Genomic DNA, 25,123 nt, shown 5'->3' with positions numbered 1-25,123 from the left:
CGCAAGTTCAGGTATCGGAATCGGTATCGGTATCGGGAAGCAAAAAAGTGGTATCGGGCCATCTCTAGTAAAGACACCGTTAAAGTAGTCAAGTCTACTATAAAAGCATGGACAAGTGTTTCCAAATCCTGCTGAGACATAAGTCCTTCAACCCATGATATATTCTTAAAGTGATAACAGGCTGACTTTGTAATTGTCTTCATGTGGCTGTTGAAATTCAGGTCTGAGTCCATGACTACACCAAGTGTTGGCCCCAATATTGCTTTGCTGTACCTCTAGCTTTACCATCCAGGACAGGTAGGAGTGAATTTTTCACGCAGACACAAAAAGAGTTTCCAGAGATTATTGCAGTTGAGGTTTGTGGTTTATTGTAATAAATTGTACAAGACAGATGAACATACCGGTTGATTTAAGCTCTTATCCGTGGTGCTCTGTAGTTTGTGGTCTGGTGAGAACTGTTTGTGCTCCTCCCGCCTGTGCCTCTCACTTCCTATAAGATATGCTCCAAAAACAACCACCTCAGTTTTTTCTTAGTCATACTTCTTCTTTTTTTACTTCAGTCTTATTTAGCATTAGAATTACATTTTGGATTCACAGCAGAATGAAGCAGAACTGACAAGACATTCATGACTTCACCTGTGGGTCAAACGTTTAATCGGTCAGTTGAAAAACGGGCCGTTTCCTTTCGATTTTGTTGGTTTTATTTTAGTTTTGCTGAAGCAAGCTGAGGTTGTGTCAATGCAAAGATACATCCAATATTGGTCTGCACCTGTACTCGTAGAATCTGCATTTCAATGTTTATTTTTTTTCAAAATAATCTTTCTTCTAAAATGTTGTATAGTTTTTCTTTTGTTTTTTTACTTATCCATCCTGTTTTATCACCAACAGTAACAAGTTTGTCAAAACACTGAAATAAAAGTTAATCCTGCTGTTGTCCTGGGGTCAAATGGGACCCATTTTCAAAGAGTTTTTATATCAGAATTTGGGTTTCTTTCAACCAAATTGTCAAAATAAATAACGTGGATGGTTCCCTGAAACGCTCTTCACAGTCAAATGAATGATCAGTTCACTACTTTCTTTGAAATTGGGGGGATTTATTCAATTTCATAGCATATGGAGAAACTTATTATAAAAGAATGTCGGAAAGAACAACAAAAAAGTCGCAGCAAAAATAATAATAATAATAAAAAACAAAAATCGGGAAAAAGTGACAAAAAGAATCGGGGGGGGGGGCATCTGCCTCTGCCTTGGAAAGGGGCGTATCAAAGCATGCAGCTATTTGGTCCACTGTACAAGAATTAGATAGGAGTCTAAGACCCTACTTCCTACTCCCAATCATCACTGCTTCCCTGCCTGCTTCATGCTGAGGGCATCGTAGCTGCAGCTGCACAGAGGGGGGGCACGTCGACACGACTCTTTGCTTTTAGCTTCCTTATCATGTTCATTAAATGCAATCAAAGATGAAGCGGCTCTGAGGTCAACAGCGCTCTGGGTGTGTTTGACGTCTCAACTCGAATTTTTGGGAACTATTTCTTCCTTTGCCAGCCGAAATGGAAGATTACAGACGGTATATTTTTACATGAACACCTGCGTGAGAAAAGTAAGTAACGTGCTCATTCTTACAGCGTGAATTGGAACTCCTAGTTGGCCATAGTACAGTAGTCTGTACTGGTAAGAATAACTTCTGGTAGCACAAAAGTGTCTTCAAACACACTGAGGATGGGAGCTCTCAGTTACAGGAATAATTCCCCTCACTGTTACATATGTTATATCTGTTAATGATATTAATAATAGTGTGTTTTTCTAGTAGCCTGTGTAGATAAGTTAAACACATGCGCGTGCTGTAAAGATGTCCAACACGATTAAAAAAAAAACGCGGAAATGTAATTACATTTTTATTATAGGGTTAACTTGCAAAAACAGATATATATCCGTGTCTGTTTATTTTCCAAAATGATGCCCCTTTTGTGTGAAGGTTGTCAAACTATGCATTAGAACGGATGTTAACTCTTTATATTATGTTTGTGTGGCAAGTTAGTTAGTGCAATAGATCCAATCTCCACCTTCAATGAAGGTGCCTCTGCCATGCTTGCTATCATGGAGAAGTTGTGGCTTCAGAGCACCGTTGTGACGGTCAATCCAATGAGACTAACTGAAATGATCAGGATCTCGAAAGCTGAGACCGTTACAACTGCCAGTGTAAAACATAGGCCAGAGTCACCGTGGTGAAGTTGGTTTTGTATTGGACATTCGAAAAATCTATTATGCGGCTTGACCTTTACACCTATCAATCTCATAACACATCTGGTGAACTCAGCTAACGGCCCTACACATAACCCAAAGCTTCTCTTTTAAAAAAAAAAAACACCCTTTGATTTTATAAATATTTTTACTGTTAAAAAATGCTTTAAATCTATTATGCGGCTTGATCTTTTTAGCTACCCATGTCAAAACACTTCTGGTGAAGTTCACCATTTTTTTCATGACACATGGGGGGGCAGTACGAGCACTTAAATCCTAAATCCTCTAAATGGTTTTCTACTGTATTATCTATTATTTCACCGTGTGGGGAATTGGCGCCCCTGCTTGCTGAGAAGGTACCGTGCACACTGCAGAGAAGCTGTGAGAAGGGGAAAGGGGAGGGGGGAGTGGGGGACAGTTCACCTCTGGGTCGAACGGGTTGCTGGGCATTGGCGCCGATAACGTTAGTGCTCCGCTAATACCGAGCACCCACGAAGCTGATCGTGGTTATGTGTCCGTTAACCTTTTCATCTCCAATCTTATCCTGAGTTGAAAAATAGCCTACTTTACGGCTTTGTTATCGAGTTGATAGGCATGTGTGTTCGTGTTGGCCACATTTTTTTTTTTTTACTACTTTTTTTTTAAAAGGGCGTGTGCCCGTGAGCACTAAGGCATGGATACCCGACCCGAGGCCGACGGGTTCCGACGGTAAACGACCGATATTTAGAAATGAGGAGAGAAAGTCTTCTAAAAAAGCGAAAAAAGACTCACAAGGGTTGTTGGGTCACCTTGCTCAAGACGAACACAGGTGGTTTTATTATTATTTTTTTTTTTAAAAAGCAAAAAGTTAAGCAAACAAAATAAATGGAAAAATGAACAGAGTTCAATCACTCAAAAAATGCTCTAAGACACGAAAACGAGCCCAAGGGAGAGAGCGAGAGCGAGAGAGCGAGCCCGGGGTGCTTTTCAGCAAAGAACCCAATTTTATATGTACATTTCATGGGGTTCAACCCCCCATCACAGCAAGGTGTGTTTTATCGCATTTGTTTCACCTTACATGGTAATACAGTCTTAAAGCACGCATCAGGTTGGATATACGTAAAAACCATCTCATATGACGATATTTCCTTTATACATATGCATTTTGCTATCTAACATAGAATCTAACGGCTCAGTTCGACTGCATTGATCAAAAGGTCAGAGCAGTAACCTTTTCACCTCTTATGTGCACCCAGAGCCTAACCCCTGTACACAGGGCCCCAACAGCACTTCCTCTTTCCAGCTGTGCAGGTTCAGACAGACAGTTACACAAAGCAACTTATGCATCTGAAGCCTCTTGCAGACACTTCCTCTTTCCGACTGCAGGGTCAAATGGGCAGCTTCACACCGCAACTCACACTAAAATTTCTCTATGCATGTTTATAGTAATATCAGTAACACAAAGACTTAGCACGATTATATTTCTAAAGGCACATTAGCACTCATAAACCAAAATCAAAGGCAGTATTATAGTCTCAAAAGATATATTTTAACAAATATATTTTAGCTGTTTTTGGGTTAACTCATGTCAAAAGCAGAAGCACAGTCTCCACTGTTCTTGAGCTGATATATTTTCAAAAACAGAAGTATAGTTTTAGCTGTCTTTTGGATTAATACAAATACATTTCAAAAAGCAAAAATATTTCAAAAAGCAGGAATATAATTTGTAATTGTTTTTTGGATTTTCACATACTCTTGTTCAACAGTGTGTACACTGTGTTTTACCGGAGTTCTGTTCAGTTGAAGGCCATAAATGCTGTGTTATAAGTTTTGATGTGTTTTAGGTGGTTTATATTGTTGTTGCTAATGATTTGATGAGATATTGTGTCTGTAAATAGTTGTTTCCATTAAAAAAGTATGAATTTACAATACAAATCTTTAAAGGCCGTTTTTTCAAAATGGTTTTATTTCTCATACTCTGAGCCAGATATCTCCACTTCAGCAGCACTTAAATACAGCAAACTTTCCAATTTTATTCCTATCTGTATTCTTAAGGCTTTTTACAGAGGGGTTTGTTCATATATCATTCAGAGTCTGATTTATACAACATTTTATACCTAAAATATTTTTTTTTTTTTTTTTATGGCTGTTGACAGTTTTTTCTGATTTAAAGATATAAAGATTTTGCTGTATTGCAATTTCTAAAATGTTGGTGTTCGAATCACAGTATTGTTATCAGTACTGGTATCGACAGCCCTACGTGTACGGATGAATATGTATCCACACATCTTTAAAGTGAACTGACTATGAATCGCCATTGTCACTGACTGAACCAGTAGCTTTGGGCAGTGAAGCTCCACTTCTTGGTGACTGGGAGTGTCGCTGTCAGCACAGCCGCAATTCACGCTACGTTATTTCAGTGTCACTTCTGCTTGTCCAGGTGTCTCCACCTGGAATCACAGAGACGTATCTGAGCCCGAAACCAGCATTGCTGAGGACATTTGTGATGGGCCACAATCATCTCCAGCTGCTGTACATCAGTTTGTTCATCTCCATCCTCTTTCTCATCCTGCTATGGATCTACGGGTAGGCGAAATGATTAGTCTGATCTGCTTCAATGTGATAATGACTCAAATGTCCTGAGTTTCATTTAACCAACTCCAAGAAAGAAACCAGAAACTATTTACTCAAGTACTGTAGTTTTTTACAAATTTGAGGTACTTGTACTTTACTTGAGTCTTTTCTTTTCATGCCACTTTCTACTTTTACTCCGCTACATGTCAGAGAGAAATATTGTACTTTTTACTCCACTACATTCATCTGACAGCTTTAGTCACATTACAAATTAAGATTTTTGCACACAAAACACATGTAGTTTATAAAATATGATGTTTTCTTCAAAATTAAACTACCCAACAATATACAGTATAACCCTACAAGTACATCTGAAATGATTAGACCATTAAACACACAACTGTGTGGATCGTTTCCAGTTTCTAAAACATTTTAATACTGTAAGTACATTTTCCGGTACTTTTACTTAAGCAACATTTTGAATGCAGGACTTTTACTTGTAATAGAGTCATTTTACAGTGTGGTATTAGTACTTAAACTTAATTAAAGAATCTGAATACTTCTTCCACCACTGGCCATATCTCATATTAATGATTAATAGAGGTGTCAGCAATGATTCACTTCATCAGGCTTCTCTTTGTATACCGTAATTCCTCAAACAAAAAGCCAGGGCCTTTATTTACCTGAACTGCAGAAGGTACCAGGCTTGTATTTGAAGCAGGCTTTAATTAGAGGCTGGCCTTTATTTCTAATTCCATCTGTTTGATAAGTATAATTGTTTTAAATAAACTGTTTTAAATGAAAAGCCATAGCATTCCAGTGGATAGAGATCGTTCATTTTTTAAGAAACATTTGCAAAAATATCACCATATACGACCATATACAACAACAGCAAGAAGGGGGACAAAGCTATTTGGGTCGGAATTAATCAAACACCACCATTGTGTCAGATTTAACCCTTTAAATGTGCCGGGTGTTTATTTCAAATACAGGTACTACAGTATTGCTGGCAGATTACAGTAAGAGCATACAGTAGTTTAGTAAAACACATTGCTGGTTTGCAGCACACCAGTATCTGATTAACGTTACAGACTTTAGCTAGCTAGCTTTGTTTCTAGCTCCAGGCTAATTTTTTGCCTCCCACATCCAGCTAGCTAGCTGTGCTCTGCTCTTGATTCTCCTGGGGTCAATGTCGAAATGTCTCGCAGATTTTTAACCCGAGTTTTCCTCCGCATACTTTTTCCTGTGCACCTCCTGGGAAGCACTGAGATGGTTGTCGGAGTCGCAGATGACTTGTACGTTGCAGTGGTGTACTGAATCTCAGTACTTAAGTAAAAGTACAAATAATCAGAGACATATTTACTTTAGTAAATGTAGAAGTACCACAATGACAACCCTACTTAAGTAAAAGTAAAAAGTACCTGATTTTAATAAGTATTAAAAGTAATTTTAAAATTAAAATTAGTTATTCTCTTAATCTTAGTTGCATATTACCATTTTAAATGGTAATATGTCCACTACCACAAACAAGGCCTGGCTTTTAAAAAAAGTTCCTATCCTAACCAGCATAAAACGGAAAAATGTTGTTAGAATCGGAATGTGGTTGGTTTTATTCATGGATTTATTTTAAGATGGTTTAATTTTCTATAACCATGGAAGCGTAAGCAAATAAAGTGTGTTAAGCAGTGGGAATGGGGAGGCGATGTGAAGAAGTCCAGCCAAATAAATAAGATATGAACAGTGATGCCACGTAACGCGTTACTTGAAGTGCGTTACTCTAATCTGACCACTTTTTTCAGTAACGAGTAATCTAACGCGTTACTATTTCCAAACCAGTAATTAGATTAAAGTTACTTATCCAAGTCACTGTGCGTTACTATTTTTGTCATTTTCCTTAGTAAAAATATATATTTTTGCTTTCTTCTTGCATCTCGGGGAGTGAAGTCACGACAAGTCACGTTTTCAGCATGTGGACAGTTCACGTGTACCACGCAGCGACACAAACGTAAACAACAATGGAGGGAGGAGAGAGATGCGCGCTTCTAGCTGGAAATACAGTCACTATTTAGAGTTTGTGCCAGCTAAAGACAGCAGTATTAAGGTTTGTTGTACACTCTGTGCTGGTGGCGACTAAGTGCTATCTAGCTACAAAAACCCTACGTCAAATCTGAAGAACCATTTGGAGTCGCAGCACTGTAGTCAAACTTACAGAGCAAGTCCCAGCAGGTGGTGCGAAGCAGAGAGGAGGTCCCCCACCACCCAAACAACAAAAGCTGGACTCCGGTGCAAAACCAGTAAGTGGGGGAGAGTTGAAGAAGTTGTTGGGGCAGTAGGTATATCTATGGCAACCAAACTTCACTGGTGAGACAAACTTGTGACGGTCAGGAAGACGTTTTGGCAGGAAAAACTGATCAGTAAATGTAACGGAAAGTTGTATAAATGTAGTGGAGTAGAAAGTATAGATAATTGCTGCAAAATGTAATGAAGTAAAAGTCAAAAGTATGCACTATTGATTCTACAGATACGTGAAAAATGTACTTAAGTACAGTAACAAAGTATTTGTACTTCATTACATTACACCACTGCATTTTGCCCCTATAAATATCATGATCAATCACCAAATAACGCAGGATTTAATCAGTTTAATTGCTGATGTGAATTGCAGTGTTAGTGTTTCTTTGCATACTATTTTTTTTTTTCAACAAATGATCAGAAATACAGTACAATACTATAATTGTAAACGACTGTAGAATTAAATAAAATGCAGTAACTAATTATTTGAAGCAAACTCTCATCACTCAAATGTGAGTAAGAGTGCTCTTGAGTGTTCGTAGATTTTGTTCATAGCTAAGAACAAATCCAAGATACGCAAACATTAGTGAATGTCAGAATCTTCGTAAAATGTGCGTAAGAACACTTACTTCTTCGTAAGAACGGTTGGTGAATGAGGCCCAGTGTTTTCTGTTGGAGATGGTAAGTCCCTTTGGGGTGGACTTTGGGCTTTTTCCCTTTGTAAACCTAACATGCACAAAAAGATATATATAACACAATAAAGGAAAGGGAAAAAGCCAAAAAGCATAATATGAGCACTTTAAGTTTCAAGCTACATTTGGGTGGAAACCTTTGCCATCAGTGTACAACAGTCATAATTACTACGGCCACTGGAGGTCTTTGTCTCTTGGTGTAAACATCTTGTTTGTCATTTTTTCTTGGGAGTACAATTGTTTTTTTTCTGTAAATGGAGAAAAGCGATGGAGGAAAAACTACAGAAGCAGAACAATAGGCTTCATAATCAAAAATGATGCTGATTATTTTATATGACCTGGTTAAAATGGTGTGTGGATCCGCAGGCCTTTCAAGACCATCCAGTCCTCAACCCAGTACTACCAGGCAACCAGTAAGATCCCAGTGCAGCTGAAAGTGATTCCAGCAGGACAAATAGGTAAACCAACCGTTGCGGAGTGCTGCTCAGTGTCTTGGGTGAAATATAAAATGTCTTTGTCCAACGTCAATCCTAAAGAAAACTTCCCTGTCCCTGTTCACCCCAGCTGTTGTTTGTTCTCTAACTTCCCATTTCCTGTTCGTGTCTTCCACTTTTGTGGAAAGACGCTTCAGCTCAGTTTAACGTTTTTCCTCATGCAGCTCCTCAGGGACAAAGATTGTCTCTCGTGGCAGTTACCGGGACCAAGACGGTGCTGGTGGCAGCTTATCAGGAGCACCGCACAGAGAGAAAGGAGGTCAGTGAAAAGAGCAGAACACCAACTCAAGTCCCTGTGGTGCTCAGTGGATTCAACCATACACTGTATATAGAGATGGACGACGCATCGCCATTCCTCCCACTGCACTAAAAATGAAGCAAACATATCCCGGATATGGGAATGTACTCAGAATGGGCCTTTGGGAGGACACATATGAAGCAAGGGTCTAAGGGGTCCTCCCCCAGGAAGGTTTGAGCATCAAAGACTTCATTTCCTGCATTCTGATACAGTTTTAGGCACACATTTATTATGAACGTCTTTATTTATGTCAAGAAAAACAAGAAATTATGTAACTTTTTTCCCCAAGGAGTACATTTTTCTCTTAAGTTGAAAAATGTAGGAGTGACTTACATAAGTTAACTGCTATTACTGTTTTACTAAAATAATATGAAGATATAAGATTAAAAAGTTGAACGTATAAGGGAATAAAATATAGCTGTGAAATTCAAAATGCCAGGATAAAACTGTAGGTTTTAACAGACATGAAAATCACTCACCACCGTTTTGAAACCAAAATAGGTGACCTACGTGAATTGTGTAGATTAGATGAGACATTTTTTAAGGGGGGGGGAGGTTAAGTACTCGGGCCTGGTGCCGGATTTCTGGCGTATGACTATTTTAGAAAAATAAATAAATTAAAAAGTCCACATGGGATTTGTTTTGCTGCGCTGGATTTAACCAATCATCGAACTTCCACCTACCAATGAAACGAGTTCTAGCCAATCGGATGCAAAGTAGGGCGGGTCTTTGCCGAAATGTGAGAGTGCGGTGCCGGTGTGGTCTCCGTGGTAACGCGGCTACAAAAATGGAGGCAAAGTTTATCAAACTTGGAGCATGTAGATACAGGCAGCTTTAGTTGAGAAAGGAGTTAAAACAAATGGCGCTGGGAATGAATAGAGGACAAGAGGAAAATGGTGGAGACGGGAAGCTGTTTAGCACTTGGTGCCTCAAATTGAGGGAGCCGGGTGCTTGCTTCTGCAGCGCATGTTGAAGGAAGACACTGGACGGCAGCAGCGGCAAGAAAGTGCTTGCTAGTCACAAAGCTTCGGTCCTTGCGCTCTGTCATATGAGTACGTTACCGGCAACGACCGCTACCGTTGCAACTGCGCCTTTACTGACCGACCGTGATACAAACAATACGTGTGTGCACCTTCATAGGGGAACATGATTTGTCATTAACGATGGCCACTGTGTCAAAGCTTTCTGAAGCCCAAACTGCCTTGACCATGCTGTCTGTTTGGAATCAGCATGGCAGGTATTTAAACGTAACAGCCTTGTCCCAGAGTTTAGACGTCTAGCTATATGAAAAGATAAACAATGCCACGTTTTTAATAAAGAAGCTAATATCAACATGGACGTATGTACTAATCTGCTTTTTTGATGATGACCTGGCCAAAGTAGAAAAGTTTAGTTTTCACAATGATTCATTGTAGGATTATGATTGTAGTGTATTTGGTAGCGATGCTGTAAAGTTGTGTAGTGAGGTATCTGCTGACGCTGTTTCTTGATTATAAAAGTTTATTTACATCAAAGAAATCATCATCAATTGACAAGCTCTGAAGAGCTTGGAGAGGACCTTTTTCCCCTATTCTCCAGTGGTCCTCTGAAGTTCTTTGTTCCAAACTGCATATCTATACTTGATAAATTGGGGTGGGAACAATAATTGACCAATGGCTGCAAGCCAACTGGCCTTCTATTTTAACAGACACACGCTTTCCAGATGTTTCCTGTGTAAGTGTCCTGAAAATGTAGGCTAAGGTTCATATGAGGTCTCCTTTGTTCCCAAAAACTTAAGACAAAGTTTATAACAAGTCTGTTAGAAGTCCAGATACTACATGATATTATTGCAATATGTAAATCCACATTAACTCTTTATTTAACATATGGTTGGAAGAAGTAAAAATGGATCCAAAACTTTTTAGTTTTTAAAAATTATGACTTTTATTATTGTGTAATGTCAGAAGGACTTTAACTGTTTTGACAGTCAAATTAACTTTAATGAGTGCATATTGAAATATTCCACTGTTGGTTGGAAAAAAATGCATCTCAGATTGATGCTTTAAAATATGGAATATTTAAAATTTTCTTCCCCCGGACCCTCCTAGAGGGGTAATATTCTCACCTTTTTCACCCCTGACCCATTTTCATGCCTGTTTTTAAGTTGACATGCTCCTCCATAATGTAATAACATCCCGATTCTTGTCTTGTGGTGTCAGGTTCGTGTCATTGCCGTGGTGCTGAGGAGCGAGAAGGTTGCCTATCGCTGCATCCTCCGTTGTCAGGAGAAACAACACATCTCCTCTGGTGTCATCAACATCCACAGTGATCACTTTAACTTTGCGTACGGGACAGCGGACATCATGTGTCCTCTTCCCTCAGGCTGTGAGACCCCATCTCATATCGCTGTGACCTCTGATGCAGCTTTCTCTGAAGGTACTGTAGGGTTCAACCCATTCTCACTCCCAGTGCGCCCAAATCGACGCTTGGTCAGGTGCCTTCAGCATTTGTCACTGACACAAAAAGTCTCCTTTATTCAGTCAGATGCAGGCTCCTTATGCACATTTTTGGTCTTTCATACTACTCTCTACCGTTGTCGCTCTTAATACTACGTCATCTTACAGCCCCAGGGTGGAGCAGCTGCTCTGCCCGGTGCGTCCCATACAAGGGTGATCTGATCGGTATCTGACACTGACCAAGCGTCAATATTTCCAAGTTGGGATTGAGAAGTGGGTTTTTAGTGCCAGGGCTCTAGGGATGGCAATGTCGGTCTGTTGGTCCCCCACATTGGTCGAGACTGAGATAATGAATGAATGTTTGGCCTTGGTGATCCTTTGACGTTTCCTCAGCAGGTCAAAGTTTTCACTTCAAGGTCAAGGTCCTATGAAATGCTGCTTTTTGGATGCTTTAATATAGGCCTTAGTGGTCCCATATTACTGTATCTGAAGTCTCTTTTATATAGGCCTTAGTGGTCCCCTAATACTGTATCTGAAGTCTCTTTTATTTAGGCCTTAGTGGTCCCCTAATACTGTATCTGAAGTCTATTTTATATAGGCCTTAGTGGTCCCCTAATACTGTATCTGAAGTCTCTTTTATGTAGGCCTTAGTGGTCCCCTAATACTGTATCTGAAGTCTCTTTTATATAGACCTTAGTGGTCCCCTAATACTGTATCTGAAGTCTCTTTTATATAGGCCTTAGTGGTCCCCTAATACTGTATCTGAAGTCTCTTTTATATAGGCCTTAGTGGTCCCCTAATACTGTATCTGAAGTCTATTTTATATAGGCCTTAGTGGTCCCCTAATTCTGTATCTGAAGTCTCTTTTATTTAGGCCTTAGTGGTCCCCTAATACTGTATCTGAAGTCTCTTTTATATAGACCTTAGTGGTCCCCTAATACTGTATCTGAAGTCTCTTTTATATAGACCTTAGTGGTCCCCTAATACTGTATCTGAAGTCTCTTTTATATAGACCTTAGTGGTCCCCTAATACTGTATCTGAAGTCTCTTTTTTATAGGCCTTAGTGGTCCCCTAATACTGTATCTGAAGTCTCTTTTTTATAGGCCTTAGTGGTCCCCTAATACTGTATCTGAAGTCTCTTTTATATAGGCCTTAGTGGTCCCCTAATACTGTATCTGAAGTCTCTTTTATATAGACCTTAGTGGTCCCCTAATACTGTATCTGAAGTCTCTTTCCAAGAATTAAGCCTTGGTGCAGAATTACGGCAGGCTGGGGGCATGCATATTAATGTTAAAAAACTTCATAAAGTGGCATTTTCATGCCATGGGACCTTTTAAAAAAAATATCTCAACATCTACCAGATGGATTGGCACCAAATTGTCGTGGTGCCCGGACGACGTATCATGAAGATTTCCTCTACCTCCACCATGAAAGAAATATCTTGACTATTGGATAGTTTACTTGACACTAATTTTAATCCTCTGACTTTTCATTTAGCGCCATCATAAGGTCAAATTTTTAATGATTTAAATATTGAATCATAGTTTTTTTAATTCTTCAGTTTATCAAGCTTGATATAACACCTTTAAAAAATAACAAAGTTACATTCAAAGTGCTGTGCAGTGATTGATAAACCGCAAACAAAAACATTAAAAAAAGTGGATTTAGAGACAAAAAAGTATATTTAGCTTTGTATAACACCTTTAAACAAATAACAAAGTGGTGCTGCTTCTAGCTCACCCCACATTGGGAGTCCTGCAGTGGCGCAGGGTTCGAATCCAACCTGCTGCCCTTTGCTGCGTGTCATCCCCCATCTCTCTCCCCCTTTAGTATCTATCCACTTAAAAATAAATGGAAAAGCCCCCAAAAAAAATCTATATAAAATAAATAAATAACAAAGTTACATTCAAAGTGCTGTGCAGTGATTGAAAAACTGCAAACAAAAACATCAAAAAAGTGGATTTAGAGACTAATGCAAGTAGGGATGCACCGATCTGACTTTTTCAGTCCCAATACCGATACCGATGCCAGGGCTTTGTGTATCTGTCGATACCCGATACCGATCCGATACCGTTGCTGAATTAATAATAAACTGTATGCCTTCCACCATATGGAAGAGAGTAAATGCACCAGACCTTCCTAACTAAACATTACTTTCCTAACTAAGACAACATAACATAGATGTAATGTATTGAATTATATTTATTTGTTATTTAAAAAACAACATTCAAATCGAAAATATAATGTAATCAAACTTCTTAAAATAAATGTAAATAAATAATAATGGGCCACCTTTATATAGGTTTATAATGGCTTATTCTACTGTCAGGAGTACATAGAATATCTCAAAAACATGTTAATGTCATCATGTTTACTAAAAGCTTTTATTACTAAAGGGTTTGGCTCCATGACATTATACAATAACTTTATATGAAGGGGAATCCATGAAACAGTTACAGAAGCTAAACTATTTGTATTGTGCAAACTGCAAAGTAGTAAAATAAACTCAAATCGAATGAATACACATACAAAAAACTTTAACATTGTTTCCCTTTCAAAACAAAATAGTTGTAAGCTAGTTGTATAAACACTACCTTGGCCACAGGTAAGTTAGGTTGTAGTGTTGTTGTAGTGGGGGACTGAACGTAGTTCCGCTGTCAGCCTCCTTCGCTGTTTGAATAATGTTAGCAGGTTGGCGGACGTATTTCAGCGAGGCGAGACATCTTAAATCCAGTGTTTTAATCATTGCTCTGAACCCGTCTTTTTCAACGGTCTGTAGCGTGACCGGAGGTGGATTGCGTTCATAATGTTGCTCCGCTGCATGCTTGAAGTGGCAACTCTTTAACGTTAGCACAGTAACGTTAGCACGGCCGAGTAACGTTAGAGCGACGGGCAGCAACAGTGGCTAAATTATGTCCGATTTGTTAGAAACAAAAAACTTGGGAACAACAGACGGCTCCTCTCTTGAGCACACGTTATTCTGGTGTATCTCCGGTCTTTCTTCATCCTCTAGCTAACTTTCTTCTCGGTTCTTGAATGTGCAGTAGCGACCGGAGCCTCTCCCAGCTTAACAGACTGTTATGCTACCTGGCTAGCTAGGCTAGCAGCTGTAATGTTACCCTGCATGCCATTCGGCGGTGTAGCTACATTTGTAAATGTAAAATTATTAGTGTTAGAAACTGTTTGTCTCAAATTGTTATATGCTATGGTGTTTTATCCTTTTAAAGATAGTTAGTTCTGGGTTATTAATTGTTGTGTTATGAAGTTACTACCGTGAGAGAAAAGGCTACGCAGTTAACAGGGGTCCCGGTGCTGCGACAGAGTGAAAAAGAAAAAAAAGACTCGGCACGTGGCTCTGTTAATTTTTCCGATCCACCGATCCAGCTATTTTGTCAATATCGTGGCCGATACCCGATCCAAATATCGGATCGGTGCACCCCTAAATGCAAGACCTAATATGAATAGAACATGGATAGTCAATCAAAAAAACTGATATCTTTAAAACAACATCAATCCTTATACAATAAATAAAACCTTTTTACTTTACAACAAGTAATTGAATAGATTATAAGTATATTTCTACAGACATTTGGTATCTTCTGTTGATGACTTTATTCTGGTGTTTTTCAAACTTCTATTTTAACGTACTGTACTTTAAGATTAAAGTAAAGAAACACAATCGTCAAAATGTGTTAAAGCGTTATTTTTCTTTCTGTGCACACTTAGATAAACACACCAACCACACGTTTTTAGAGGTGAAGAACCGGAAGGCGCAGAGTGACTCCTTTCCTTACGACTTCACTGTCTGCATCTCCACCATGTTTGATTTCACCAATGTGCTTCAGGTAGAGTTACATTACACTCATTTTAACAGTTATTTTCAAACATGTTTTACTTTATTAAAAGAAGAAAAAAGACTTAAATTATCCAGACCCAGACAGGCAAACATGAGAAATAGGACAGACTAAAAGAGTTACATTACACTCATTTTAACAGTTATTTTCAAACATGTTTTACTTTATTAAAAGAAGAAAAAAGACTTAAATTATCCAGACCCAGACAGGCAAACATGAGAAATAGGACAGACTAAAAGAAACTTGGCTATTATTTTCATTTGATTTAGTTACAGTTAGTCCAATGCTTACAGTTAGTCAATGCTTCTCTTTCTACTATATGCCTTTAATAATTCAGAAACAAAGACTATCTTGTACTTTAGTGCCTACGTGTCCATGGAGTGTGTATATTTATACATATCTGTGTTGTGTTATAGCTGGTCCAGAGTTTGGAAATGCTGAAGTTACTCGGGGTGAACCGAGTGGTCGTCTATAAGACCAGCAGCAGCCCTGAAACGCAGAGCATACTGGACTACTACACAAACAAAGGTGGAGTATTTTTTTGTACGTGCACGATTGTGTCTCTTATCCCAGCACCGGCAACAGAAGTCAGGGTATTTTATCCAACCACTTTCCCTTTCGCTGTCATTGTGTGAACATTGTGAGCAGAGCAGCCAAACGCCCCTTTTTCCTGCATTGATTTCCTTCGGTTAGCTCCCCAGGAAGAGAATAAAAATCTGTTCCAAAGTTCAGTTCCCTGCGTTCCTGGTCCATGACATCAGTGTGTCAGTGGTCAGACTTTTTCACAATAAAGAGCCCTTGTTTTCAGTCGTAAGACACTGATCCCAATATCAACATGACTTTTAAGAACATGTAAGACCCGGCAGCACGACACTGTCCAGAAATCTTGTGCCCATAAACTGGATATACTATGTGTGGACAATGGGGGTTTATCACAGCTTGCTCCATCCACTTTCCCTTTCACTGTCATTGTGTGAACATTGTGAGCAGAGCAGCCAAACGCCCCTTTTTCCTGCATTGATTTCCTGATTACATGCTGCATTTTTTCCTGTGAACTCATTGTACAGTTAGCCTAGAAATCTAGAAGCACCCTAGCAAAATTATTTTGCAGCAAGCAGGGTCTAGGCACTCTCAGTTGGCTTGCGAGCTGGAAAAACCAAACTCTGGTCAGGCCAATCACATCGTGTATAGAGTCGGTGGGCGGGCTTATGGCTGTTGCTGCTGGTGAACAGTGGTCTTCTGGAAGACTTGGAGTTCAGCTTTTCTTTGAGAAAAGAACAAAGAACGGCACAGAAGTCGTTCTTAAAAAAGGAAGATATGTTCGGAGTTCTGCTGACCAGATACAGCAAAAGTTTAATCTATTAACTAGCTTCGCTACCTTCTTCGTTGTTCTGCCTGATTGTAGCGCTTTCCTATTACGTGCAGAGGGGAATTTGAAAGACAACAGTTTATCCCGCCCCTCGGATTGAGCCCTGCCAATGGTGAGTTCCCAGACCCAACATCTTGATGTGGGTCTGGCTTGTCAGGCTATTGTACAGTAGGTAGGCAGTTTGATTCCAGCACAGGAATGGAGGAGTCCGCCACTGACAATAGAAATCTTAAGGATTAAAACATATATTATACAAACGTCATGTCATTTCCCAGAATGCTACACTAAAACCTCTCTCTTCCAATGTGTCCTTTTCAGGTTTTGTAGAGGTGATTCCTTGGTCTCTGTCCAAATTTGTGAATGTATCTCGAGGCTGGCTGCCCGAACACGGTCCAGGTGACATCCACTACCTCGGCCAGATTCCTGCTCTCAATGACTGTGTTTACAGATACATGTACCAATCCAGATACGTGGCCCTGCATGATATGGATGAGCTGATACTGCCCCAGTCAGTCAACAGGTAGCACTCTGTTTAAGAAAATAGACACATCAGCCTTTAGCCCTCGGAGATAATGCCTGGAATCACATTAATTATCCCCCTTAATTATACCCCAAATGTTTGTCACCAGAGAGGTGTTTTTACATTCCTCTCGTGATGCAGGATGCGCACTTTACTTTCCTAATATCTGAGATTCAAACATACCGCAAGCTAAAGTTTGATATGTCAAAGATTCGAAAAAAAATACAACCACTGTCTAATATGCAAAAGCCGGAAAAGAAACCGCAGCCACTGCCAGCTACAAGCTAACAAACAACATCAAATGAAAGATGATCACTACACTTACCATTCTGATACATCTGCTAGTCGTCAATTTTCACAACAGACTCTTCATCTGAGTCTGGATTGGACTGGCACCGGGTTGGTTAACATGGGCGCCGAAGGTCCGCTGCACTTATGTGTCCTGTCTGAACCCGACCGAGGCTCAAACATGTCTGGCTGAATCTCTCCAATGTTTCTAGTATAGGACTATTATTTTCATTGTCGATTAATCTGTAGATTATTTTAATCAATTAGTTGTTTGCTCTATAAAATGTCAGAAAAATCTGGATCAGTGTTTCCCAAAGTCCCAAGAAGACGTCCTCAAATTTCTTGTTTTGTCCACAACTCAAAGATATTCAGTTTACTGTCACAGAGGAGAGAAGAAACTAGAACGTATTCACATTTAACCAGCTGGAGTCTTTTTTTCATTAAAAAAATGACTCAAATCGATTCCCAAAATATGTGCGCAATTTAATGTGTGTAATTTATTAATTAACAACTAATTGATTCATCTTTGCAGCTCTAGTTTTTAGCCATCTTAATGCCCACTGCTCTTTCACCGCTCAATAGCACAAAATAAAAAGAGTAGATATGCTTCCCCCTGCCCCTTTTAGAGTTTATTTTTACTTTTCATGTGGGAAAACCCAAGTTCAACAAATATGGTAACACTTTACTTGAAGGTATCTACTTAAAAGTGACATGACACGATCACGAACACATGACACTGTCATGACACATGAACTCTCACCCAAAAAAATAATATCTGGCCGTCTTTTAAACAGCTTTTATATAACCGAACCCGGCTTTTTAAGGAGTTCTTTAAGTGTTTTATTCACACCAGTGGTCCCCTTGTGCCCTTGCCCCTCGCAGCACCCATCCTGGGCGCTGTGTTTTAACCCAAACCTAACGCTAACCATAACTTGTCATGACAAAAAACGAATGACACTTACTAAAAGAAGCGTTATGTCATAAACGTTTATGACTTGTTTATAATGTTTATGACACGTTCATGACAGTGTTATGTCACTCTTATGTAGATACCTCAAGTAAAGTGTAACCCAAAATATTAAGTATTTTTACATACTTTAAAATGTCTAAAGGGGGGACTTTAAAGCAACATTATGTAACTTTTCCCACTTCGGTCCCCCTACAGGTTGTCTCATTGGAACTACAGCTCGTGCAGCTGTAGTTCCAATGAGGCAACCTGTAGGGGGATCGAAGAGGGAAAAGTTACATAGTGTTGCTTTAAAGGGATGATAGAATGATAGGGTATTTCACACTGTTCCTTAAGGTCTCCTAAAAGGGTTTGTAATATTGGTTGGGTTGAAAATTGCCCGCTTGCTACTTTATGGGCCCTTAACTACCCTGTGAATATGGCCCTATTTGTAACAAGAGCTTTTCTTCCAAATATGGTATGCTCATGAGTATTTAGATGAGCTGCGCAGTGATTGGTTGTGCAACCACTCACACATACAGTACATTGGAGATGAGACAATGCAATGCAATGTTATACATTGTCTGCTATTTCATTATTAAATTCACTTCTGAGACTTTTTTATGCGAGGAATTAACTATATAAAGCTCAAATATGGACTGTTTTATGAAAATTGATGGCTAATTGCAAATTTGGTAAGACATGTCAGACTTCATAAGCTCCACGCAGTCTGACGAGAAAGCCTGGGCTCCATAACCAGGGCAAAGTCACAGTTTCTGGGCTACTTGACTAAGGCATAACTAGAGTATATTTACAGTCAGAATTTCTTCACGCCACTTATATTACAGCTACCCCAAGGTCTTATAAAGCTAACAATTGTGTCCAATTTCAATTTAATGCATTTTTGTGAATAAGAGGGGTTTCGTTAGCTGCTAGTGTCCCTTCAGTCCTATGGGTAAAGATCGCGGCTAGTTAGCTACACTTTCCTCATAACTAGAGTACATTTAGACTTAGACTCGTCACGGCATGTATATCACAGCTACCCTAAGGCCTTACAAAGCTTAGCTAACAATTTCAATTTAATGCATTTTTGTGAATTTCAGAGGTCTAGGAGGAGGCTAGCTAGCTAGCTCTCATTGATAGAGCTCCATCCAGCCGCGGGCTTTATCAATGAGACTCGTGGACATTTATTTCCCCGATCGTTTGTTTAAATAACTCAACAAACATATCCATTATAAGGGAGGGAGAGCGGCGAGCTGCAGGCCCTGGAGCTCTGTCAGGGCAGCAGCGTTTGGTATCCAGTAACCCAGAAACTGTGACTTTGCGCAGGTATGGAGCAGTATTGCAATTAGCCATCAATCTCCGTAAAACGGCCCATATTTGACCTCTACTTAGTTGATTTCTCGCATAAAAAACTCTCAGAAGTAAATTTAGTGGTAAAATAGCAATTGCAACCTGCGCAACCTATTCAGAGGACTACCTGATCTCAGATCAGTGGTGTAGCCTATGTAAATATTGGGGCGTGACAAAGGTAGAGACTAGAGCCAAATAAGGAGGAGCCACCGAGTTGAGTTTGTTGAGATTTGCCCGTTTTCAGAGGCAGTTTCAAATTGTGAGATTTGCAGAGGAAAGAGGTGTCAATGGGATTTTGAGGTTCTATGTATGTCCTATTTACCCACCAAACTGTCGTTATTCAACTATGACAAGGTAAAATCGGTTTTGCATTCTATCACCCTTTAAGTAAGAGTTTAAAATGTTAACGAATGCAACATTTTAAACATATGTGCTTCCAACTTTATCATAGTGTGCTGTAACATTGTAACATTGTGTGTTGTAAAGCATATCATTGTTTACATTTTTATGTGTATTTTTTTCTTTTCGACATCCTATTACCAGTTGGTCGGAGCTGTTGCCTCTGCTGGAAAAACAATATGGCGCTGACCGGTGTTACATGTTTGAGAATAACGTGTTCCCCATCACCGTCACGCAGCGTCCACCCAACTCCCAACCCCTGCCTCCGCAGGGTTGCTGCCCCGGCTGGCACAATGTGTCCGGGGTCAACATCCTGGCTCACCTGTACCACGAACCCATCATCTCAGAGACCCATTCCAGCAACTTCAAGATCATCGTCAACCCCCGGGCTGTGTTCGTCGCGACCGTCCACGGACTGCAGAGCTCACAGAACGGCTGCTCCTGGGTTGACAGGAATATAGCACGGATGTACCACACAAGGTAGACCGATGCTTTGTGTACTTTCTAATCAATTAATAGGGCTGATTAAACTAGGTTTATTTCTGGGGAGAATTCCTCTACACCAGGGGTCTTCAACATTTTTAGGCCAAAGACCTCTTAGTCTATATCCACGACGTTCCACCATAACCGATGCCCCATGATGATATCACGCTGACTCAGAAACTGAACTCTCCTCCATAACAATAACTGTCATGTCTCTACTTTCTGTCTGTGCAGAGCTCCGAGGCAAACCAAGCTGACACCAGACCAGCTGATTTATGATGGCCAACTGCTGAGCTACAGCGCCCGCCTCATACCAAATGTCAATACGGTGTTCAAAGAGAGTTTTAAGAAACAATAAATACTCTGCTTTGAAAACTGCTTTGCACCTTCAGCAGAGTGAAGCTCAGAAAGCTTTAGTCTTCTTGACACAAGGAAAAGGAATCATTCCACAGGGTTTTAGACCTTAAGACCTAAAGAGTTCAATTTTGGGATATATGTAGGGCTTAATGCCCGACGATGAACATCGGTGGAGGCAACCGGTTCACACCTTGCCGTCGTCCGTTAATACCTGACAATTGACACCTCGAAGGGCATTAACCCCCTTATACCACGGTCACTTGCCAAATATATATTATTTTTAAACATTACTTCATATTTTAATACGTTTTACAATCAAATTCTAAAGTTTTTCCAAACAATAACTCAGTTTCCCTGGTTCCACCTGAGGGTTTGACTAATACCTGGAACAATCATTCCCATCCCATAAGGTTCTTATGCAATGCAAGCGCTCCAGGGAATAGAACGGACCTTAGATACGACTTGCCTCCCTTAGCACCGGGCGATATTTCTAGTCCGTTCAGCTCATAGAACCCTTCAGCTCAGCTACGAGCCAGAAAAATAACGCTATGCTAGCAAGATCCATAGTCAAAAACAGAGAGGGGGCAGTGTAACTTATTTCCTGCAGAACGGTAAACAGTCAGTTTCACCAGAACTCCTTTAGTAGGTGTCCTATAACACTTTTTTATGGACGCCCTGAAGCCAATCAGAATCGAGTATTCACCCAGACCATAATCAGCAATATCAGGCTGATATACTTCAAACTGAAAGTGAGCGAGGTTTCAAATCCTTGTTCAAGAACACTGAAGGATTGAAAGGATTATTTTAGAAATGTTTCATGTGAAAAACTGCATTGCTGTGAATTTTTCTGCATCAGGTTATGGTGCAAACGTTTTTCATTATGTTAAGGAAAATATTATGCTCCTTTGATGTTCAAAACTTTCTGCAGATTCAAAACGTCAAACACATTTCGCGATGTTTTTTAAACAGTTAATATTTTTCATTCATCATTATGATAAGATATGTGGTGGGGGGGGTTCACTGGCCAGTTCTGATAATTGGGGGGGTTGTAACCCCCTCGTAAATGCCTATGGCCGGATTACATCATAGTCAAAGTCTGTGTTCAAAGTACGCTTCGGTACGGACGGGTCCAACAAACCCAGGAGACAGCTGTGAAACCAAAAGTCAACATTGACTTATTTTAACTTATGCACGTAACTTAAGTTACGCAACAAACATACATATTTTAACAACAGCCCAACGATATATCTGCGGGCCGATATTATCGACCGATATTAGGCATTTTCCAAACTATTGGTATCGGCAGTTATAATGGCCGATAAACGAATATTTAAAAAATAAAATATAATCGGACGAAGCTCCCTTCAACCATGTTCTGAGTGTTGGCGTTGTGTAGTTTGTCCAGCAGAGGGCGCTCTACAATGTCCCTGTTGGCAACACTCATGTTTAACCCTTTAAACGTACAATATGTAACTTTCTGCCACTAGGGGTCTCTCAACCAAAACAATGGACGGTAAAACTGGACTTTTGATGACGTTGGGAAGTTACGTGAAATTATGGGAGTTTTTAGCGTTAAACACCTTCCCTGCCGGTTAGAATGCATCAGTTCACGGACGAGTTCACCCATTCAAGTTTATTCACGTTACATTTAGTAACGTTTATTCATGTTATTGTAATAAAATAGCTGCAGTTTCCCCAACATAATTACGTTTTTCTTGATTAGATTTTTATTTGTAGCTGACCAGTTAGCTAGTGAGCCAGCAAGCTAACAGTAGCCAGCAGCTAAAACACAAAATATTTCACATATCAATGTCACTTTTTGGATGGTTTCAACACCGGGGCGGACGGGGTTTGTTGTCGCTAGCTAGCTACTAAACGAGGCTGAGAGACGGGTGTGGGTGGGGATTGTCGGGGAAATCTCCGCCACAGCGTCCAGGACGTTCGATGCCTGTTGTGAACATCTCCCAGCTGCCCGGAATTATCTCCCCTTCACTTTTAAGTAATCTTAACTTTTCGTTTTGTCGGGTTAATTTAGCTAACCGTAAAGACAGCTAAACGCGAAGGGGGAAGAAATTTGGCAGGGAGGAGATTTTCGGCACATACACAGGTAGTGCTACGGAGATGTAGCTAGCTACCGCTATGGATGTTGCTGCTGTTGTGACTCGGTGCTGGGTCTGATATAGTCTGTTTCCCGACGTTTAATTAAACTGCTGTTAGCGTCGTAAGCTCCAGGCACTGGAGATAAGTTCTGGCCGGGGGGGTTGCTGTAATGAAAGTAGCTGGCTGATAGCTGACTGGGGGCTAACGGTAACTAGCTAGCTATATGTCCCGGGGCTGTTGTCAGCTGTCATCCCGACTGAGTCTCTCTGCGCCGGGGGAGTGAGGCAGACAGACCGGGGTGTGCTACTTTGGCTAAATTAGCATTAGATTAATCGTCTATCTATACAGCTAACGTTAACGTTACTAGTGAAGTTATTCGTGGGTTAGCTCAGTCCTGTTGACTGTGGTCGAAACAGTCATACTAAAAATAACTTTATTAGCGTGTTGAACGATGTTGTAACCTCATAATGTTACCCACAAAACATTAGCATTAACGTTAGCACATTGTAGTAACGTCAAGCTGCTATTGATATTGAACTTTCAAAATAGATAAGGTCTCTGTTGTATTACTGTGATAAGAAGTGTGATGTAATTAATCACAAAATGATGCTGTATGGCAAAAACAAAAAGCAGTATTACGGTTACAAGTATTTTTTTTCTGTGACATTGTATGATTTACAATTACTCCTGAACGTATCATCCTGGTGCCAGTGTTCTGACAGAAGTTAGAGTAACTGGAGGGTAAAAGGTTATATGACGCCACTGACGGGCGACTAAAGGAAACGTGCCGTGTCTGAAAATAAAATAACAGATTTCTCTGGGTTTGACATTTGGTGGAAACATTTGGGATAGTGTAAGAACACAACTCATAAAAATATATAACATAGGTATGGTCATTTTTAGACCTTTTAAAGCAGAAATGTTACATATTGTACCTTTAAATTTGATATCTCACATTTGTATTTTCATACATTTTATTTATCAGAACTTTAATATATTTTGATGTTCTGTTGTGACAATAAAACAAACACGTTTATTTTTAAACTGAATTATCATATTATTTTAGTGAGGACTCATAAATAGCTACAAATAACTAATGTTAGGGAAATCTGTTTGTTTTGTTACGCGTCTCTGGATTTATTTATTTTTAAATATATATCGCCCAGTATATCGAAATATCGGATTTTTAAATCAATAAATATTTGTATAGATATCGGCCTTAAAAATCCTTTATCATGCTCAAATTTTAACCCAAACTTTGATCTTTTTTCTAAACCTATCCTAGTACAAAAGGTCAAGTGTTTTTATTCCAAGTATTTTGGGAGCAGAGTACATATGACAGGAAATGAGGATGAAGATTGACATGCAACTAATGTCCCTCATCTGGACTCTGCCTTGATGGTGTTATTAAACCTTTATACTATATTTATATCTGTAAATGTGGAGGGAAACAAGAATAATGAGGATTTTTTATATGGCCTCCTTTATACACAAAATGCAGTTCGAAGTCTTTTTTTTTTTTTTACTTGTTATGTTTAATTTTCTTAGGTGATTGATTCAATTTGTACTGTAAATGTACAGTAAATTATTTAGCACAATGACGTCCAGGAGCAGGTCTTCATGTCAGCTTCAGATCAAAACATTTTGTATCTATGGGAGCATTGTTCTTAACGTTTTAGTGAAACTAACTTTAAAATTGCAACTTATCAAAAGTGTATTAATTAAATATCAATGACAATCAATTGTACTTGTCTTCAATGTCGTACGTGTTTAAACGTTTGAAGTGTGAGAAACGTTAGGGAACTGTTACAAAGAAGGGAGCGTGAGGAAACGTTTTCTCTTTTGTCGGGCAGGTGCGTAGGATATGATCAAGAGTAGCAGATCAAAATGTTTTAGAGAAAATAAGAAGGGAAGAAAAAAAACTTGAAACTGAAATTTTTTGTTGTTGATTAAGTTATTGTGTCAAAGATTCGACTGTAAATGATCAATGCACGTTTTGGGATGGTAACCAATAAAAGTTCACATTGTCTCTTTTTAATGAATGATTTTGAATTCTGCATAATGAATGAAAAGTTAACAGGATCCTTGTCAGAATGTTTTAAAGAAATGTGACTTTTAAAGGTACACTGTGTAGTGTTTTAAGTATTTTATTAGCTAAAATCAATGTCTTCATTCATAAATATGTCCTCATTGGTGTAAAATGACCTCTGCCAATGATCTGACTTATCCTCATGAGCAAAGACTTTCTTATCTGTATTTACATTGGACGGGAAAGTCCAAGGAGGCTTTAATGTCGTTCCGCCATTTTGAAAAACTATAATCACTGAGAGGGACATAAAGCACTAGCCTACCTGTCAGTATATAATGGACCAACAGATCCCGTTGTGATGGCTGAGCGTTACTGCGTAGCCTCAAACTGAGCTTGACGACGTAGATGTGACGTGAGCA

The 25,123-nt window shown here is 39.5% G+C and overlaps 1 protein-coding gene across 1 annotated transcript; it reads left to right on the top strand.

Moving 5' to 3' along the window:
* Window positions 1-1,403: 1,403 nt before the first annotated feature.
* LOC114553356 (uncharacterized) lies at window positions 1,404-21,917 on the top strand. The gene is made up of 10 exons (XM_028574623.1): window positions 1,404-1,600; window positions 4,661-4,806; window positions 8,145-8,236; window positions 8,437-8,531; window positions 10,769-10,985; window positions 14,733-14,851; window positions 15,277-15,388; window positions 16,548-16,749; window positions 19,880-20,215; window positions 20,453-21,917. Exons 1-10 carry the CDS (start codon window positions 1,580-1,582, stop codon window positions 20,574-20,576), a joined length of 1,464 nt encoding a protein of 487 aa, XP_028430424.1. The 5' UTR covers window positions 1,404-1,579; the 3' UTR covers window positions 20,577-21,917.
* Window positions 21,918-25,123: the final 3,206 nt, after the last annotated feature.

Source organism: Perca flavescens, chromosome 3, assembly GCF_004354835.1.
Source record: "Perca flavescens isolate YP-PL-M2 chromosome 3, PFLA_1.0, whole genome shotgun sequence".
NCBI classification, from domain to species: Eukaryota; Metazoa; Chordata; class Actinopteri; order Perciformes; family Percidae; genus Perca; species Perca flavescens.
Note: the sequence above shows the minus strand (reverse complement) of the source record. Positions and strands in the feature narration are given on the sequence as shown.

Bases quoted from the DNA above. Each gene is read 5' to 3' on its own strand.
- LOC114553356 (XM_028574623.1), top strand. From the start codon at position 1,580: ATGAACACCTGCGTGAGAAAA. The intron at 4,807-8,144 runs GTAGGCGAAATG...GTGGATCCGCAG, and splicing joins ATCCTGCTATGGATCTACGG to GCCTTTCAAGACCATCCAGT. The intron at 8,237-8,436 runs GTAAACCAACCG...TTCCTCATGCAG, and splicing joins GATTCCAGCAGGACAAATAG to CTCCTCAGGGACAAAGATTG.